General features: G+C 43.4%; 1 protein-coding gene across 9 annotated transcripts in view; it reads left to right on the top strand.

The window, feature by feature from the left end:
- The window catches only part of dysf (dysferlin, limb girdle muscular dystrophy 2B (autosomal recessive)), a 73,669-nt gene that overhangs the window by 23,628 nt on the left and 37,541 nt on the right, over positions 1-12,500 (top strand). For 8 of the 9 annotated variants that reach the window (XM_068728309.1, XM_068728315.1, XM_068728310.1 and 5 more), the window contains 10 exons: positions 1-73; positions 3,399-3,580; positions 3,890-4,030; positions 4,160-4,189; positions 4,304-4,339; positions 5,014-5,055; positions 5,520-5,621; positions 6,309-6,470; positions 11,322-11,499; positions 11,587-11,657. The exon at positions 1-73 is cut by the window's left edge and continues 5 nt beyond it. In XM_068728309.1, the coding sequence (XP_068584410.1) occupies positions 1-73; positions 3,399-3,580; positions 3,890-4,030; positions 4,160-4,189; positions 4,304-4,339; positions 5,014-5,055; positions 5,520-5,621; positions 6,309-6,470; positions 11,322-11,499; positions 11,587-11,657 (1,017 nt within the window). The remainder of the gene's footprint in view (positions 74-3,398; positions 3,581-3,889; positions 4,031-4,159; positions 4,190-4,303; positions 4,340-5,013; positions 5,056-5,519; positions 5,622-6,308; positions 6,471-11,321; positions 11,500-11,586; positions 11,658-12,500) is intronic. The other variant, XM_068728314.1, reaches the window with a different exon arrangement.

The raw sequence follows: 12,500 nt of genomic DNA on the forward strand, positions 1-12,500 counted from the left end.
ACCCGCTACCACCTGCGCTGCTACCTGTACCAGGCCAGAGACCTGCCGGCCATGGACAAAGACAGCTTCTCAGGTATCAGTTGTGATCGTAACTTAAGCGCCATCTGGTGGCTGGAAAGAGAGAGAGAGAGAGAGAGAGAGAGAGAGAGAGAGAGAGAGAGAGAGAGAGAGAGAGAGAGAGAGAGAGAGAGAGAATCACCAAAGATGTAATGATGTATTTATTTTAAAAAAAGGTCAGATTATGAATAGAGTTTGGTGTAGCTGCACTGTAGCCCTGAAAACAAACTGAGGGAGAGAAAGAGAGGGCAGTGAAGTTATTATCTGAAGGAAGTCATGGAAACTATGGTTAGTGTGTGTGTGTGTGTGTGTGTGTGTGTGTGTGTGTGTGTGTTAATCAGAAACCCACCGCAGACTCAGATGTAAAAACAGAGACGAGGCTTTGAATAACAGACGGATGAATAGACAGAGGGAGAGAGAAATGATAGATGATGGAGGGAGGTCGGCTAAAGAGGGTTAGAGAGGAACACACACGCACACACACACACACACGCACACACGCACACACACGCACACACGCACAGTGTAACGGATGGGTAGAGTTGATGGATGGACTTCAGTCGCGTGTTAATCTGGTGTTCCATGGCGTCTGGGCGGCCGTGATTAAAGAACGTCGGCTATCAAAGAGTGAGATCTCTCTTTCTTGTCTTTTATCGTTGTTACCACGGCGGTCTGTAAACTAAAGGAGGTTGAATAAATGTGGTTTGGACTCTCCGGCTCTCCGTCCCCTCAAACTTCAACACCGTCGAGACAAACCGGTATTGGTCGATGACGCAATATTCTCAGGTTAAAGTTCAGCGAAGTTAAACTCTTCTTTCTTTCCGTCTTTATCTGAATCTCTTTCTTTCTTTTCGCCTATTTCTGTCTTTGTGTAAATGTCTTCCTTTCTGTCTTTCTACCGTTCTTTCTCTTCATCTCTGTCTGTCCTTGTCTGAGTCTTTTTCTTTCTTTCTGTCTCCCTGTCTTTCTTGGTCTATATTGCTTTCTTTCCATCTGTCAATCTTTGTCTCAGTCTCTTTCTTTCTTCATTCTGTCTGTCCATCTTTGTCTCAGTCTCTTTCTTTCTTCTGTCTGTCTCTCCATCTTTGTCTCAGTCTCTTTCTTTCTTCTGTCTGTCTGTCCATCTTTGTCTCAGTCTCTTTCTTTCTTCTGTCTGTCTGTCCATCTTTGTCTCAGTCTCTTTCTTTCTTCTGTCTGTCTGTCCATCTTTGTCTCAGTCTCTTTCTTTCTGTCTGTCCGTCTTTGTCTCAGTCTCTTTCTTTCTGTCTGTCCATCTTTGTCTCAGTCTCTTTCTTTTTGTCTGTCCGTCTTTGTCTCAGTCTCTTTCTTTCTGTCTGTCCATCTTTGTCTCAGTCTCTTTCTTTCTTCAGTCTGTCTCTCTGTCTTTGCCTGAATTTATTTTTCTTCTTTGTCCAAATCTCTTTCTCTCTGTCTGTTTCTCTCTCTCTCTCTCTCTCTCTCTCTCTCTCTCTCTCTCTCTCTCTCTCTCTTTTTTGTCTTTCTGCCCATCTGTCTGTCTTTGTCTAAATGTCTTTCTTTCAGTCCTTCATCCTCACTGTCTGTCTTTCTTTACTTCTGTCTTTTTGTAAATGTATTTAAGCGATGATCTAAATTCCCACATTTAGAGATCTTCTCTTCATTCTTTTCTCCTCCATCTCTCCCCCACACACTTATTTCTGTGTCTCCCACTCCCTAACCCTTCCTCCTCCTCCTCCTCCTCCTCCTCCTCCCCTCTACGTCTCTCTCCCTGGTCTCCGTTGTGTTCATGTACCCCCGTGTCTCCCACTGGGTTCTACTGTTTCCTCCTCCGACACACAGACTTACGTAACCCCCCTGGGCTGTTTGTGTTGCTGTTTACATGAGCTAATGGGCTGTTGGGAATGGACGGTAATTGAATGGGTCACCATGGGTGGTGTGTGTGTGTGTGTGTGTGTGTGTGTGTGTGTGTGTGTGTGCGTGTGTGTGTGTGTGTCACTTCCAAGGTTAATTGAGGGCTGGTGGGAAAATGCAACTTAGCTTCTGTTTACTCTATCGCTAACCGCTCCATAGAGACTCTTTACTCGGCCTGAAATAACAAACTACTCGCTGTGTGTGTGTGCGTGTGTGTGTGTGTGTGTGTGTGTGTGTAACTGTACATATATGTGGGTTTTATGCATGTGTCCCCATTGTAAGTTGTGTGTGTGTGTGTGTGTGTGTGTGTGTGTTAACATGGAAGAGAGTGGTTGTGACCTGGAATAACAAACTTCTCCTAGCAGTGTACCTCCGTCTCGAGCTCGGCATTCCCAAGCTGCTGATGTCACCGCGTGGGACGCCGGGATAGTTTGGACACACACGCACACACACACACACACACACACACACGCACACACACACACACACACACACACACACACACACACACACACCCGTATCTGAGTTAGTACTAGTATACTTGTGAGGATCCTCATGAAGAAGGCATTCCCCTCGCTCCAACGATAACCTTCAGCTTCAACTGGGCGCCTGATAAAAACCTGATTATCATCTCCGCCAAGATGTTTTTCACTTTGGTTTGTTTTGATTTTTAAGCAGCATTACTGGAAAAAAAAAAAAAACCTCATGAAACTTGGTGGAAGGGTGAAGCATGATGGGCCAAGAACGAACCCGATAAATTATCATCATCGTGGTTTCTATTGAGTGAATAACGGTACAGCAAAGGTAACTCGCGCGAATGAATAAAAAAACCTATCAAACGTCTCCTGGGTGAAAGTCCTGTGTTTGTCTGACTCATCCACCCCGCCCTCAAGCCGCCCTCCTCGCTTGCTGTACCACGTAACTCTCAGTCACTACGTCACTCGCTCTGGCCGAATCTAAAACACCGTCATTCAACGTATGCGTGGTTTTGCAGAAGCGCACAACAGCGCTTTTTTCCCTTTCGCCATTAACGGAGGTCTGCGGCTCTCCGAGTGCCTTTTCTAGATTAAATTGTTTTCAGCTGATTTCTCTAAATGCGAATCACTTTGAGGTACAGTTCTTCAGTTTGGTCAAGGACCGAGGAAAACCACAGATACATTGCTGCCTTTTTTTTTTTCAGTTTTGGTCTCATGTTAACGTTGGATTTTTAGATCATCTGGAAAAAATAGCGCTCGCTCCCATAACAACGCTCACTGACTCACCCTGAGGTCATCCAGACATTGTGGTTCATCACATTGTGAGTTTATTTCTTCTGCAGTTAAATGTGCAGCCCAACTTCCTGACAATTTCTTCTTCTTCTTTGTGCGTAAAACAAACGGAGAAACTCACCGCCTGTGTGTGCTTTTAGAACGGCAAGTGTAAAAGGACGTATCGCCGTTTCCTCTCCCCAGACCCCTACGCCATCGTGTCCTTCCTCCATCAGTCCCAGAAAACGGTGACGGTGCGCAACACCTTGAACCCCACGTGGGACCAGACGCTCATCTTCTACGAGGTGGAGATCTTCGGCGACCTCGAGGCCACGATCGCCGCTCCGCCCAACATCGTGGTGGAGCTGTACGATCAGGACACATACGTGAGTACTTGAAGTCTTGTATTGGTATGATGATACATGTACACATCATATACTGATGCGTAAAGACAGCGTAAGTGAGAGGATTGGCTATTTCTATGTAGATATTCTTAATACGTTGGGAAAGGGACTCTGGTGCTCTGAAACACTACCGCCTTTTTCCACAGGGGGCGCCAGAATCAACACAAACTGAAAGTTCCTCGTAGTAGCTTTAATTTAATATCCTTTTGCTTTGTATAAAGACCGTATGTGTTTATGTATATATATATATATATATATATATATATATATGTGAATGTTTTTAATGTCCAGGGTGCGGATGAGTTCATGGGCCGCTGTGTGTGCCAGCCCTCCCTGACCGCCTCCCCACACCTGGCCTGGTTCCCGATTCGCAGGGGGGACAAGAGCGCCGGCGAGCTGCTGGCCGCCTTCGAGCTCATACGCAGAGAAAAGGTCGGCGGCCATTTAATAATAATAATACAAAATGTACGAGGCTTCGAAAACTCCAACGCTCCAAAAAGCTGTTGGATAATACTTAAAAAAAAAATATTTATTCACAAAAATGTCCTTTTGTGTCTACAGCCAGCTGTTCATCATATTCCAGGTCAAGAGGTCGGTCCATTTTCTTTCCAACTCGTTCTCTTTTAAGCTTTTTCTTGGATTTATCCGTCTTGTGTATTTTCATACCTTTTTAAAATCCAACCTTGTTTCCCGTCTCGTCTACAGGGAGACTTCATGACCTCCATCCACGTTCTGGACCAGGTAAAACCGCACCGACGGAGTCGTCGCACTCAGTGCATTTAATCACAAACTACTCCGGTCACTCAGATGTAGACGATAGAGTGAAGGAGCTTGACTTTGTGGTTATACGTCAGAAGCATGCGTGCAGGAAAAAGAACCCTGGAACTCTCTTTGATGCTATTTCACACATTTTGCATTCATGCAACGTGTCCTTGGTTTGTAAAATACTTTATGAAAAAGTTACTCGTCATTCTTCTTCACACTTCCTGGTTCAGGATTACGTAGACTACGCGCAAATTGATTTTGTGGGGTATCTAAAAAACATAAAAGGGCAATCATCTTCGTAGGTAAAGCTACGTATGAGTGAATGAAATGGGTTAATATGAATTTTCTCTGATATGATAATTAGAAATCCAAATGAAGCGCTCTCCTTCACAACCCTGTGATTTGGGAGTTTTCTTATATCGACACATCTGTGGTGATAGCAAGCGTCTCTGTCTAGTTAATACGTAATAATGCAAAAATCATGCTTTTAAATGAATCAAAAATGGCATGCGTGTCTCTGCATTCCCTCCAAAAATATGTGCAGAATATGAAAAGTGAAGTCCTCAATATCTCCTCTGATGATTTAGCTTTCTTTTTATTTGTTCAACTTTTTCTTTTCTGTCTGTTTTTCTCCAATGTCACTTCCTCAGTTGATGTTTCCAGCATTCCTCTCTGAAAACCTGCAGCAATGGGTACAATGTTCGCACACAAGTAGACATATATAAAGCAATTAATATTAATATGAAAAACCATCCAAGCTGTATTAGATCTGCATGTTCATGTGCTGTCCAGCACACAGAGATAACTTCATCAGACACTCATGTTAACTGGCCTCATATAAGCTTCCTTCTGTCAAACTTTTCCGCCATTTTTTCATACTTTAATAATCCTAAATCCCACTAACAACATTTTTGTTTTCTGTTATGTATTTGATAATGAATTACCAGGAGAAAGCTTTTACATAACAAAACAAGACAAATATAAAATGTCTTCTTGTCCGTTTGTTACCAGTAACAGACTTAACCTCCATCGGTCTTGACTTGAACGTTACATTCGTGTGGTTTTCCCGACTCATTTGACATTGAAACATTTACCTGGCAATGAACAGCTTGTCTCTCATACGTCTTTGTCCTTTTGTGTGCGTTCCTATTGGCAGCCGGAGGAGTCGGACCTTCCCCACCCGCCCCCTCAGAGAGAACCCAACGTCTTCGTGGTTCCTCAGGGAATCAAACCTGTTCTGCAGAGAACCGCCATCGAGGTATATCGCTAAGAATCAACTGCTTCAAAGCGCTTTATTTTTCCCGCGTAACATCTCAGTTTGTTGGAAGCTTCTCATGTTTAAGACGTGTACGTTTTGGTGAAACCTATGTCTTAGCTCGCTCCTTTTGTGGAGCATGGCGACAAGGGAGACCCAAAGTCAATGCATCTCATCCAAACGTCCACGGGAAAGTCTTAAAAGGCACAGTTTGACATTTTGGGACACACGCTTATGCGCTTGACAAAAGTTAAACGAGACAATCGGTATGAAGCTACAGCCAGCAGACGGTTAGCTTAGCTTAGCATAAAGACTTGGAACAGAGGGAAACGGCTAGCCTGGTTCTTTTCCTCTGAATAAGACGTCCCAAAATCAAAAACTTAAGTGTCACAAAAGACAAAAATAATGCAGCAAATCTTCACATTTGAGAAGCTGGTTCTCGGGAATATTTGGCATATTGCTGCTTAAAAAATTACTTTAACTAATTGAATAATATATGAATTATCAAAGTAATTTCTCTGACAACCTACCAATCGATTAATTGTCTAATTGTTGCTCTAAATGGATTTGCAAGACCAGTAATAATTCAAAACATCTACTGATTCCAGCTCCGAAGACTGTTCAAATGTGCTGCTTTTCTCCGCTTATCATTCTGACATTTTGACGTCTCTTCCTGTCCCCCTCCGTCAGATCTTAGCGTGGGGCGTTCGCAACCTGAAGAGTTTCCAGTTGGCGAGCATCACCTCCCCGAGCCTGCAGGTGGAGTGCGGCGGGGTGACGGTGCAGAGCTGCGTCATCCGCAGCATGAAGAAGAAGCCCAACTTTGACGTCAACACGCTCGTCCTTGATGTGGTGAGAGCGCGGAGACACGCACACACACACACACACACACACACACACACACACACACACACACACACACACACACACACACACACACTCACTACGCGGATGTAATCAGTGCAGAGGCTCGCTGCTTAGATGCCTAATGAGAGCTCTGCAGCGATGTGGTTTTTTGCGTCATTTATCTTCATCAGTGGAGCCGCAGTAATGGACTCCACTGTTCCCTCCCCCGTTGTGTGGACGTTGTAGGAGTCACATAGTTTAGACGCTTCCGGCTTCGGCTGTTTTTTTTCTCCATCAGACAGGGAACATTTCTGCAGATCGAGGTCATACATGCCGCTGAATCAGATGCCCCATGAACCCGACGACATGCAGATATCACCAAGCAATGATCTCCGGTCACTTTGTCTTTGAGAAGTCATTATTTTAGCTCTACGACCAAGTTTTCTACAGTGTTTAGATTAGATTAAATTAGATGGATTCATTTAGAAAATGTAGCAAATAATATGAATAATAATAATAAATAAATAAAATAAAAAACAACAAACTAAATAAATACATAAATAAAAATGAGTATGCACAAGTAGACACGTATAAGTTCTCCCTCTTTCTATCATTTAAATATTGAACTTAATGTTCATCACATTATGCACATGAATTATCATCTTAATATATAAAACAAACCAATTTTTATTTGTACAACTTCAAATCTGCTGGATGTGTAATCATGCAATAATATTACGTATATAATATGCAACCTTTGCCGTATCAGTTTGGCAACGCAATATGTCAAAACGTTTCTTTTTTTTTGCCCCAAAAGCGGCGAGAAATACTGGCTTGTAATTTCACCACAAAAATGAAGTCGGCATAGAGCAGAGACCCAGAACGGTTTGGCTACGAGTTAATGTTTCACATTGCAGGAGAAGAAGAAACTGCTTCGCCAAGGCTTCTTTAACTGAACTGGGGGGGGGGATTCCAATTTCAGGAAGCTGATATGAGCCACTTACTGTGCCCACACGCTCTCTTAAACCTCCGCTGTTGTTTTCCAGCTCTCACCGTGTACTCGCCGTGACTCACGAGCAACAATTGGCTTCTCCGCTTTTACTACATGGAACCACAGGAAGCTGCCGTTAAAGGCGGCACTTTAAGTGGCACCCAAAAGGCTCGAGCTGTGGTCACTGCTTTTTTTCGAGAGGGAGGGGAGGGGGGGGGAAAGAATAGGTCAAAGCTTACTCATGCAAAGTAATGAAAAAATAAAAATGTTACTGTAAGAACCGCCGCTGTCTTCTGCTGCCTTAATGCAACCGGACTGTGCACGTTTAAGGGTTTGTTTGCTTTGTCGTTAAAGAAAGTAAACTATTGGACATGTGGTATCTTTTAACGGGTTTGTTATTTTATGCTCACAGAAGTCTTTGATGCTGAAACATATCCCAGAATCATAATTTAAATGGGAATCCATTACTTTGAGAGGCATGCCCCCCCCCGGTCGTACTCATCTCTCAATACGTTGCGTGGGGGAACATTTTTGATAAATCTCTCCCTCAAATTACATTTTTTCGTTCCTAAATTACTAATATGCATGCTCAATATTAACGTTTAATTCCCTCAATGCGTGTCTCAAACGGTTACTGTACATAAATGAGACCATGTGAGAAGTTTAGAGGCTAAATATCCCACTACTTTGATCTTTGATGAAGCATTTAGTTTTATGAGCTTATTATTTGTAAGTAAAACCTTATTGTGATCAAACTTTAGCTGTCAGACAAATGCAGTAAAAAGTTAAATATTTTACTCTGAAATGTTAGAAGTAGCGTCAAGTGAAGTACGAGTTAACATTTTCAGAAAAAAACAATTTAAAGCATGATGAAGCTAAAGCTGATTTTAAAATGTGTAACTTTAAAGGTGCACAACATCATATTCAGCGCAATCAATGTATATAATGTATGTGTCTTGGGTGAGTCATTTAGTAAAACTACAATATCGAAAGCAAGAAGAACCCTAAGCAGTCATTATCAATGATAAACAACACAAATACACAAGAGGGTACAGACAAAAAGATGTAAATGTGATATTCTTGCTCAGGAGATCATTGCATCACCGAAAAATACAGTCCTTGACTGTAAATTGTACTGGGTTTATATCTTAAACAGTCAAACACTTGTTAAACTAAATGTCTCTCATTTACAGTCTTTTATCAGCGTCTACTGTCCTAAGCTACTATCTGTAACAATGTTCTGTCCTCCGTGAATATAGTTCCACTGAGTTTACATCGAAGCCATTACGTTCGACCGAAGTGTTCTCGTATAAAAACCGAAATATGGAAATATTGCACACGTTTTTTCCTAACGTCGGCTCCAGAACCGGCTCGGGGAGTTTACCGTTAACGATGTTAAGGTCTGAAGTTGATCACCTCAGTGTTTTATTATGACAGCTTTAATTGGAGTGTGGAAATATTCACATATTCATTTTCCCCTCAAATACATATCCTTGCTTTGGCTCGGGCAAGTTTAATGTTAACAAGATTAAGGTCCTGTGTTGACCACCGCGAGAGTGTGACGGCCTCAAGCGGACTGTGGAAATATGCACATACTTTTCCCTTAAATTCAGCCCTCGAACCGAGTCCAAGCATTTAATGTTAACAATATTAAGGTCTTAAGTTGACTGCGTAAGTGTTTTCGTCTGTCACGGGGGCATAAGAAAATGTCATGTGCATAGTTTCCTTTAATACAACTCTTTGAAGTGTCTAACCGCCTCATGTTAGCTCCCTCAGTTTATTGTATGAGTTTAGCATCATGAGCCCCACTTAAGCCTTTTTTAAAGCCAGAGAGGTCATATGGATTAAAGTTACCAACCCTTTTCTTTTTCCCCTCGAGTCGGCCTAGCAAAATAAGGTGCACATATATTGCACTCTTAAAGGAATCTTAGCGAAACTAGAAACAGATTTTCAGGTGGATATGTGGCATTACAGAGAACAACAACAACTGAAAAGGTGCAGATCTTTGTCAGGTATGTCTTCAACAACGATCGCTGCTGTATTGTGTTATTGAACGAATACAACCCCGATTGGCTAACCCCCCCCATATAGACACCAAAAGGCGTCATATAACACACAAAATCGCCGTATAAAACATTGCATACAATCTTGCCAAAAACTAAATACACTCACCAAGCCGTCTGCCGGCTTAGAAGCGTCTGAGCGGCGGCGATGTACTCAGCAGCATGTGTGCTGGTAGTTCAGCCAACTGACAACCTTTTGATGAACGCAACAAATGGGCTTTAAAGAGTCATAAAACACAATTCATTCAAACTAAAGAACAAGCTGCAATCAATGCAGGCAATCCGCTCAAAGTCATCGTATGAGACGCGTCATACAATCTTGCCAAAAACAAATCTACCCGCAAAGCAGCTGCTGAGTGGCGGTGATGTACTCAGCCGCCCCGGCGTCGGCCATCAGACCTCTGGAGCTTGTCCAGAAAGCCGCAGCTCGCCTGGTGTTCAATCGCCCCAAGTTCTCCCACACAACTTCCTTTCTCCGTTCTCTACACTGCCTCCCTGTAAGAGCTCATCCAGTTTAAGACTCTGGTGCTAGAATACAGGGCAGTGATAGGAACAGCTCCTTCCTATCTCCAGGCCATGGTCAAGCCCTACACCCCCGCCCAAACACCTCGCTCTGCTGCGATCAGTCGCCCCGTCGCTCAGAGGTCCTGGCGGCCGATCGACCCGGTCACGTCTGTTTTCTGTCCTGGCCCCACAGTGGTGGAATGAACTCCCCACTGACGTCAGGACAGCGGAGTCGCTGCCCATCTTTCATCAGGCTGAAGACCCACCTCTTCAGGAAGTGCTACCCTGAGCCTTCCACTTAGCGCTTATTGTTTTCATACTAGTTTGTTGCACTTATTGTATTCGTATTACTTATAGCACTAACTGTTTTTCTTGTTTCTGTACTTTGGCTCTGAGTCATGCTCTGCTTCATGCTCTTAGATGCTTGTTTGGAAAAGGAAATGTACTTATGACTTCTGGTGACCAGTAGTTCTTTTGATTACCAATGTTGATGCACTTATTGTAAGTCGCTTTGGATAAAAGCGTCTGCTAAATGACTGTAATGTAATGTAATGTAATGTAATGTAATGTTATTAGCGGACCTATACCGGCCCCGGAGTCAGCAGACAATGGCGGTATAAAACAAGCAATGAAAGGTGTTTTGACAAAAATGTGAGTCACTCCAACAATGACTGGTCTGTTTTTTTTTTTTTGGCACCCAAAGTATAATGCAGTTTGCTGCTGTAGAATGTGAGATTAGCCTTGGACAGACACAGAGGCGCACACTCACTCACCCACTCACTCACTCACTCACTCACTCACTCCAGGACGCTCACACGCACGAATCGCAATGCGGAGATAATGATAATTCAAATTGTCACACACAAGTTGCGGTGACATTTGATGGCAGTCGGTGGTTTCGCAGGGCGCTCTCGATAGTAAGCCATATTGTCATTTAACATAAATGTGGCTTTTCATGGCGTCACTTTACACGTAAACATTTATATAAAATCGTAAACTGAGAAGCTGATTTCCCTCGATGGGTTCAGTGATGTGGGAGGGGTCGGCTAAGGTGTAATGATGGCCGGATTGGACCGTCACCAAGGCGTGACCAATCAACTTCAGACAGTCAGCAGCCATAGCCAATCAGCATCAGGCGGGCAGGCGGCATATCCAATCAGTCAAGCACAGGTCTTTTTTTTTTTACTCATCTTTTACACATCTTGTCTTCTTTCTTTTTCATGTTATTTCCCCTTCTTTTTTTTCCCCCCTCCATCACCCTTTTCTCTCTACCTTTTCATTACCTCCACCTCTCCACAGAGGCTTCCCCGCGAGGATCTCTACATGCCGCCGATCGTCATCAAAGTCATCGACAACCGTCAGTTTGGGAGGAAGCCGGTGGTCGGCCAGTGCACCATCCGCTCGCTGGAGGAGTACCGGTGCACACCAGAGGAGGAACGGGCGGCGGAGGAGGAGGAGGAGGAGGAGGAGTGGAGACGTAAGACGTGGATGGATATGAACGTTTCTAGCAAAAGTGCTGAACTTACAATCAGTGTTAATATATCTTGTGTGTTTGTATGTGCAGGTGAGATGCCCCAGTTGAGTGGGGAGGTTTTCATTGACATCGATGACGAGGAGCCGCTCATGCCCGACCAGGTAAAGACATTTGTGGGTTATTTATGAGCATTAAGTGCTGTTATCATGAATGAAAATGATCAGAGTTTATCCCATGAAAAGATCAAAACCATCGATGAATATTGTGATGCAATGTATTTTATGACGCCTGCAGTTACTGGTGACAAACACCGTTTCCTGTAGCTACTTCACAATAAAAGCCACCTCATGGTCCCTCGGTTGAGCGTTTTTAAATTTGAGTGGCGGACCCCGCCACCAACAATGGAAACTATACTTTACAGAGAGCTCTAATTGCTAAACGTAGATAATTGCTGACCATAGTTGGTATTAAAAGTTTGAAATAACCAAGGTACGACTACTATTGATAATCAATAGACCCTGTCACAGGTGTCACATTGATTGAACAGATCCCACCGTTATATCCAGGAAGAAAGACAAAAAAACAAAAAAGATGCTGCTGCTTGCATTTGTGTAGTGAAAGAAAAACTGAAGCTGAACTCCTCCAGTTGCTGTTAATTGCAGCTGAACTGACTGTAAGTGGTTTAATACCCAATGATTCAGGCTAAAGCATGTATGAGGAATGTGTGTGCGTGTCCTGACATTTCTATTAACGCTTGTTTAGCCGTGCATCTTTGTACGAGTGTGTAAATGTGTGCTTTTTGGTGCGCGGGGTGTAAAGGGCAAGTATGAAACACTCTTTTTTTCCATCTGTGTGTGTGTGTGTGTGTGTGTGTGTGTGTGTGTGTGTGTTGAGTGGTACCAGCAGCATAAATAAACATGATCTGACATGATGACATGGCAACCGTCTCTGTGGTCGGTGGTTACCGTTGGGACCGCGAGACCCGTGCTCGTCACCAATCATTA

The sequence above is a fragment of the Cebidichthys violaceus genome, unplaced genomic scaffold (assembly GCF_023349555.1).
Source record: "Cebidichthys violaceus isolate CVI_PGR_0920_01 unplaced genomic scaffold, fCebVio1.0.p SCAF_41, whole genome shotgun sequence".
Taxonomy (NCBI): domain Eukaryota; kingdom Metazoa; phylum Chordata; class Actinopteri; order Perciformes; family Stichaeidae; genus Cebidichthys; species Cebidichthys violaceus.